Below are 7,575 nucleotides of genomic sequence, written 5' to 3'. Positions count from 1 at the left end.
ATATGTAGATGATTTGATAAATATAATAGATCAATAACTTTAATTTTTTGCCCTAAAAAATCAAAATGGTATATATTAAGGTTATTGATTCATCATAACAGTCGCATTGGTTGCATAACGTAATCAATTTGACTGTTCTTGAAATACAAAAAATACTTGTTAAATACAAAAATATAAGAGACACATATGTTTTCAGCCCAATTTTAAAGAATGAAACAATCCTTTAAAACTTAATGGAGATAAGAGTATTTTCAAAATATTAGATTTCTGAAAAATCTAAATACATAATTAAAAAAAAAAAATATATATATATATATATATATATACATGTGTATATAAACAAATATAAAAATTTGGTCTAAAACATTTTTCTATATATTCCACTGTTTTATTAATAATTGATTAGAATTGAGTATAAGCATTGGAAGTATCGTTTCATCCTTTAAATCTCAAATTATGCTGATATAAAAAAAGTATATGTCCTTTAGATTTATGACAACAACATTTCAAGAAGAATAAAATTTGTTCTGTGATAGAACACTTGTCAGAGAAATGCATGATAGTGTAACTACAAAATACAAATTTTATGTAGAAATAATGTACAGTTAAATAAATTATATTATAATTCAACAAATACAATATAGATCATCCAATTATATACATACATTAATTCTACAAACAAAATTTATATATCATTGTGTATTTATAAATGTTATAAATGATTGTCTATAGTTGACATCACTTTTTCTCTGAATGTAAGTTTCAAAAGTATTATGAAAATGTAAGATATTTTAAATCTAATAACAGAATTTAAATCTTTAATAGATTTTCTGTAAAAGCTCTGAATTAGGAATTGTTAAGAATTTGTTATACCCTGTAAACAACGATGAAACTGAAATAACTTTAATTGTACACTTGATGTAGTATCTATATAATGCAAGCTCCGTAATTATCAATAGAAAGTTTGTGTAAGAAAGACGTTTTCCTACGTCGACTTGGTGAGTTATTGCTCGTGACTCTGAGTAAACGAACTATCTGCAAACTGTGTTCATATAACGATTTTAATCAGTAAATGGAAATTCTACCGATCTTCGGTAAATGTTATTATTCATTAAATGCGCAGAATTTTTCTTCTTCAATATGTACTGACAAATATCAAATATTTTCTCGTTTCGAAGACAAAATTTCGTCTTCTTCGTGCCATCGTGAGCAGAAGGAGTGAAAATGTGACAAACGGATAAATCATTTTAAAAGTATATAAGAAAGAAACAAAAGAGAGAAACGGTAAATCGATTTTGAAAGGGTACAAGGTCATAAAAGTACAAGGTAAAATATAAATTATTAGAATACGCGGAAATCAATGAATTAAGATCACAAATCTTGGCCTTAAATCTACAATTGAAAATCTGAGAAGACTAACTTGTTCCCGTAAGGTAAGGACGCGAGTGACAAATAGCTTGCTCGAGTAGCAGGAAAGAAGAGATATAAAGTAAGACGAAGAGATTCGGAGCGTAGTCCAGATTCGCGTTAAATAATGCCGAAATAAGGACGAGAGTGTAGCGATAAAACAGACAAAAAATCAGGCCATAGAGCATATAACGGAGACATGTCGGTCGTAATATGGCTAGTCCCACTTCTCGTTTCCTACAGAGCGAAAATTTTACGGTGAAATTTGTGGAATATATGTTCCCTACTCTGCACTGGTCCAAAAACCTTCATTAACTTTTACATTTGCGGTTCGCGCCGCGCAAATTGGCTTCATTATACGAAAGAAAACCACTATCCCACCGCACAAACGAAGAATTGTCGTCCACGAGGTGGACATTACGTAGGAATGATGTCATAATCATCAAGGTAAAGAGCGTGGGGAATGAATTGCTTATTTATAAGAATGCAGAGATGAAAGTCACCAAACTGGTGGAAAATTTCTGTTCAAGAATTTTTCTGAGGACTCTTCTTCCGAGATAGAAAAATCAAATATTAAGAATGAAAAGAATATCAAACTACAAACAAATAAAAAATGTAAGTACAACGGGGGATGAAACGGCCAAGGAATATTGGGAGATCGTAGAAAGTTTCTTGCGAAGGGAAAAAGAAGAGCGAAAGATATAATCATGACGAGAAGCGAGCTTCTATGATCGCCTCGTTATTTTACATAGCATATATATAAATCTTTTTCAGAGCGCACAAATTATATATAGCTCATCCTTGACCATCATTTATATCCGCTACTAAAAGCTGCTTCAAAATTCAAAAACTGTAGGAGAAAAAAAACGAGGTTCGGTCTGTTCGAAGTCCTCGGAGCTTTACACATAAAAGCTTGATATAATAGAGAAGTATATTGAAGGAAAATGATTTATTCATAGAAATGTGTATTTGAACTTTTTATTCTTTTAGAATAAAAAAGTATGTCCTTTTTTGTTACGTAAAATATGTATACAGAATTGACTTTATTATCTAGAATTAATGAAATTATAAAATCAAATATAAATATAAATTAATTTCCAGGGCATTAAGTAACAAGTAGAAAAAATGTATCAGGTTTTTCTAGATGAAAAAATATAAGGCAAAAATCAAGAAGAACAAATTCAAGTAGATGTTTCGTTTTTTAATAAGAAATCTTTCAATGTATATTTAAATGTGCATCAGAGACTTTTACATGAATTTAAACATTCAGAATTACAATATCAAAATTAATAAAATTTTAATGCTTTAATTTTTCATCATAAGTGTCTAAATATTCCTATACTTAAGACACTTTTTATGTAAATATTTATATTAAAAAACTAAATTTTAAAATCGTATTCGTGATTTTATTTTATCATTCAATTTTTTTTCTATCTGTTACCAAACATCCTATAAATATATTAAATTATATAAATTAATTTTAAATTTAATTTGTGCTGAACGATAATAATTTCTAAAACGTAATATGCTTAATTATAATTTTTTCATCAGGTACTGAAATTAGAGTTCATCAAATACACTTTCTAACAAGGTGAATTAAAAGATTCGCGATAGAAACATTTAGTAGAACCATTGTTCTATTTTTATTGACAAGGTCTATACTATCTTCGCTAAAACTACAATTTATACTAGCGGTCTCTCACAGAATCACAGAAAGCATAAACAATGCATACCTTTCAACAATAATGCTAATTTTACTGCATGTTCAACACGTAGGAAGTGCGTTCAGCGTTTCCGTTGTTCAATGTGAAAATCAGCAATGGCGAAGATCCATCGAAGGTAATATGAAAAAAAGAATGTAACATTAAGAGATATTCGCGATTTTATGAAACTGTATGCCATGGTCTTTCCTCGATCGTTGATCTTTTAAGTAATAAGAATATAAAAAAGATATAAAAAGATATATAAAGACTCCAGATCCGAATACACACCTAACCTCATCGTCCGCCATAATGGTGTCTTGGTGTTGCGCGCGTCTACCTAAAAAATAATACAAATATTAGTGTTATATGTGTACAATAGCTGAAGACCTTGGTACACCGGCACACTATTAATAGTCGCTAATAATTCATTTTAACGACTAGAGGGGAGGGATCTAATTCTCTTCTCCTTAAAATAATAAATAACTTAAGCAGAACATAAAGTAATTATAACACCAAAATAGTATCAACGGTTCCAATATGATTATATTATTCTAACCAATACAAATAAATTTTTTTATTTTGACGATATTTTGATATCATAATAACATTAAAATGGCGTCAAAATGATTTTATGATATTATTAATATTAAAAATCATTTTTGCAATTTCTTAGCATCGCTTGGAACTTGATCGAACAATATTTTGTGAAGTATTTGCGTATGCATACGTTCAACGATCTTCAAACGCTTCGGCGCTTTTCCGCGATGCGTAGTAAAACGGTCGCGCAAGTAGTGCAAACGAAAATAAAGTGTGTTTTCTATAGCTGAACTAGTATACATTTTTGGAATTCAAAGTGAAATAAGCACATGTTTAATATTCGTCAAAAGCAAGAAAGTTTTGCTGCACTCTAATGCAAGAACAAAAAAGAACAAAAAACAGATTTCAATGGAATGCAATGGTAAATGAAAGCTCAGATGTCCGCATTCAGTGCACGACGGAAATAATATTAGATAACCAGAGAAAAATTTGATCGCTAACGCATCTCTGTGACAAGCATGATCGATCTGCCTCCGATACCGATAAATCATGCGGCTCACGCGTGTGTAGATTTCGTGTCGCGGAACAACAAGTCATTATGATATCAAAATGATGTCATAATGACTCCAAAATGGACTCAAGTCAAAAATTGAAAATCATTTTTCGATCATTTTTTTGATTCATTTTAATGTCATTTTGACGTTATCATGACTTATTGTTCAGCTTGGAAAAAGACGAGCTCAAGCCGTCTTTCTCATCTCTCTCGCGCGCGACGATGGTATAGAATATCTGGCGCGCAAAAATAGACGCCGGCCGTCCCCCCACTTTCTGCGACGTGCCGTCGTCAGGAACGTCGAGTAACGTCGACGATCCAAATTTGGATGCAACGATCGCGGTAGATATCCCATCGTCGGCGACTTCAACTGGATTTCGATGTCGAAACAGCGAGGCGAGTAGATAAACAAAGTCATGAATATCTCACTATGAGAAAAAGAGAAAGAGAAAAATACAGAGATAGATAGTGCATTTATTATTGCTCTAAAACAAGTCCTCTAAGAACAAACATAAAGTTATAAAAATGAGCTAGGAATAACAGAATACATAAATTATAACGGTAAAAATGAAAAGAATATATAATCGAAATAATATGAAATAAGGAGACAAGCGATTTGCAAAATAAAGATATCGGAAAAACAAAAAGAACATTAATAAAATAGAAGAAAATAAAAACATAAGAGAGAAAGAGAAAGAGAAAGGAAGAGGGGTGGGAGGGAAGGGGGAGAGAGGGAAGAGAGAGAAGGGAGCTCGCCGACGAATATGCGACGTCGCGCTATTTGCGTATGACATTTCATTCGAAAGAGCTATAACGGTGTGTAGAGGGAAAATATCGCGTATATATCGACGAGACATGCCACATTCCTTTGATTAGCCAAGATTCTTCTGTCGTGGAATCATACCGATGCGTGATGCGAAGTATCGACACATCAGAGAACATTCTGCCGCGAGGCAAGGCAGGATCCAACGAAGTTTCAAAACAGATAACTTATATAGATAAACTTCTGTGCGCGCATCCGAAATTGTGCAATTCGGTTAGAGAGAGATAACAATTGCGCACTTAGCGGAGCTCGCTACGACGCGCTCGTTGTCGCAGCTCCAAAACATTCAAGAAGATGGATTGTACCTTGTCTGCAGCGACATTCCGCATTCCGAAAATACTTAGGAACGTCATGGCTGTACAAGCGAAACGTGACGCAACGTTGCAACGAATACTTGGCAACGGCGAAACAAGATGTCATTAACAACTTACTAGAATAATGTATCATTTCTTTGTGAATATTTTTGTTATTTCGTTTTTTTCCTGCTTGCGCGTTGCGTAAGTTAGTTATTAAGAAAGTACTTAACCAAAATACTTTCAATACGTAACGTCAAAATGGTTTCAAAACGATTATTAAAAGTTAAAAGTTTTTTATCAATCACTATTTACACATTTTAACGTTAAAAATGACATCATTTAAATATATATCATTTTGGCTAAAATTAATTATAATCAAATAATAAAAACGTTCACTAAAAATTACAAAATTTCACTTTACTAAAATTACAAGATAATTTCAAGCTAATTTCATAGAAATAAGTTTTTTAAATATCTCTCGTAAATGTTATAATGCTTAGTTTTCATATATATTTTATCTTTACGCAATTTCCATAATTAATATAAAATTCGCACGAGCGTTATATAATCAGAATATAATTTTGTTGCATGACATCCTAGATGACGTTAGCATACGAATGTGTCAATGCGAAAATATTGATATTGAAATTTTATGAAAATCATAGAATAATCAAGTTCTTTTCTTGATCCATCAATTGTTCGTATTTGCTACAGCGCCTTCTTTTACGAACGATCGCCTTTGCTAAGTATAGATTTTCTCGCGCTCGAACCATTCCGAGACACGTCCTATCGAGACACGTACCATCTCCGATATCAAAGAGGCAAGCATTGTAAAAATAGATTCACTAAATCTCATTAAATTATATGATACGTTAAGCAAAAAGGACAAAATTCAGAAGAAAATACAAAATACATAGCATTACCATTCAGGAGAAGTTATACTTTATTGAATCTCTCTCTCGTTAAGTTAGAAGATAACTCAAATATTGTCTTTATCATGAAGAACTGTAAATTTTTTAAAAATTGATCGTAAAATAATACTCAAGATCATGATAATCATCTTTTACGACGGAATTAAAAATTTTACGATTTCTCTCGATTAAAATTAAAATGTGAAAGAAAAAAGATTGAAAGACGTTTTTCTTTACGTTTACGAATTATAAGTCTTAGGAAAATTGATCGTAAAATAACGATTACAATAATAATCTAACACTATCCACTGATGGAACTAAAAATTTTACGATGTTTTTTTTTATTAAAATGGGAGGAAGAAAATTAAAAAAAGATTACGCGTATTTTGCCAAAGTATCCTAAATAAGTCAATGGCTGAGTTAGGCTATAAACGGAATAATTTTTCGTCTATCACTTTCAACTCTGCGTCACTTTCAAAACGAGCGATTGCTCGCCGATCAATCACTGTCTTAGAAGATCTTGGGCGAATTAATCGTCACAACCTCGAAAAGTATCTTTCATACAGTCACTCGTTTCACTGAACACTCGAACGCGGTAACTTCCCAACAATTATCCTCGAACATCGAAATAGCATTTCAAGAACAATAATTCATTCCTGGAACAAGAAATTGAGTTTCCCATTTTATTTTCTCCTATCCAAAGATTTTTTCCAGACTTCCTCCTGAAGAACAGAGATGGTCGATGCCTTTCGAGACATTCCTGCGCTGCAATAATGCAAGAACAACCAGGAGGATTACAGAAAGTAGGCTTACCTTGTGGAGAAAACTCGCTGGCTGCGACTGGCCAACTGGACCTTAGGCAGCTGACTGTACCATCATGGATATTTAGTCGACTTTGTGAACCTCCAACATAGGCCGTTCACGTGGTACAAGCACGACCAATGACGATACGCCATTGGTCGTAAGCATTTTTAGGCGAGAGCTCTACTCGCTCTGCTTGCTGCCAAAAATAATCAGAAACTGAAAACGGAGCCGAGCTTGGTCGCTTGGTCGCTAAGCCGTTCGTTTGCCGCATCGCCTTCTGATTTCGTTCACCTTATTATCGCGGTTCTTATGAGGCAAGAATGGAGCGATCTTGAACTAGGTCGCCCTTAAACGCTACTAATTAAAATATGATTATCAAAACGATATAACTTACTAACGTTAATAGAATTTAATTGTTAATTAAAGGAACCATATTTAGTAAATATATTCTAAATGTATTTATCTAAAAAATGATTTAAATATAATATCCTGCCTTTTTAATTTTTAAATTGAGCTTTTTACTTATTAGTTGATCTAAATT

The 7,575-nt window shown here is 32.4% G+C and overlaps 1 protein-coding gene across 13 annotated transcripts in view; it reads right to left on the bottom strand.

The window, feature by feature from the left end:
• LOC108688604 (troponin I-like) overlaps window positions 1-7,240 on the bottom strand; it is a 33,992-nt gene extending 26,752 nt beyond the window's left edge. For 4 of the 13 annotated variants that reach the window (XM_018194918.1, XM_018194920.1, XM_018194919.1 and 1 more), the window contains exons 1-2: window positions 7,044-7,240; window positions 3,404-3,447 (exon numbers count right to left, since the gene is read on the bottom strand). In XM_018194918.1, the coding sequence (XP_018050407.1) occupies window positions 3,404-3,418 (15 nt within the window). In that variant the 5' untranslated portion in view covers window positions 3,419-3,447; window positions 7,044-7,240. The remainder of the gene's footprint in view (window positions 1-3,403; window positions 3,448-7,043) is intronic. The other 9 variants (XM_018194926.1, XM_018194921.1, XM_018194923.1 and 6 more) reach the window with 7 other exon arrangements.
• Window positions 7,241-7,575: the final 335 nt, after the last annotated feature.

Source organism: Atta colombica, unplaced genomic scaffold (assembly GCF_001594045.1).
Source record: "Atta colombica isolate Treedump-2 unplaced genomic scaffold, Acol1.0 scaffold236, whole genome shotgun sequence".
NCBI classification, from domain to species: domain Eukaryota; kingdom Metazoa; phylum Arthropoda; class Insecta; order Hymenoptera; family Formicidae; genus Atta; species Atta colombica.
This window is presented reverse-complemented; position numbering and strand designations above follow the sequence as displayed.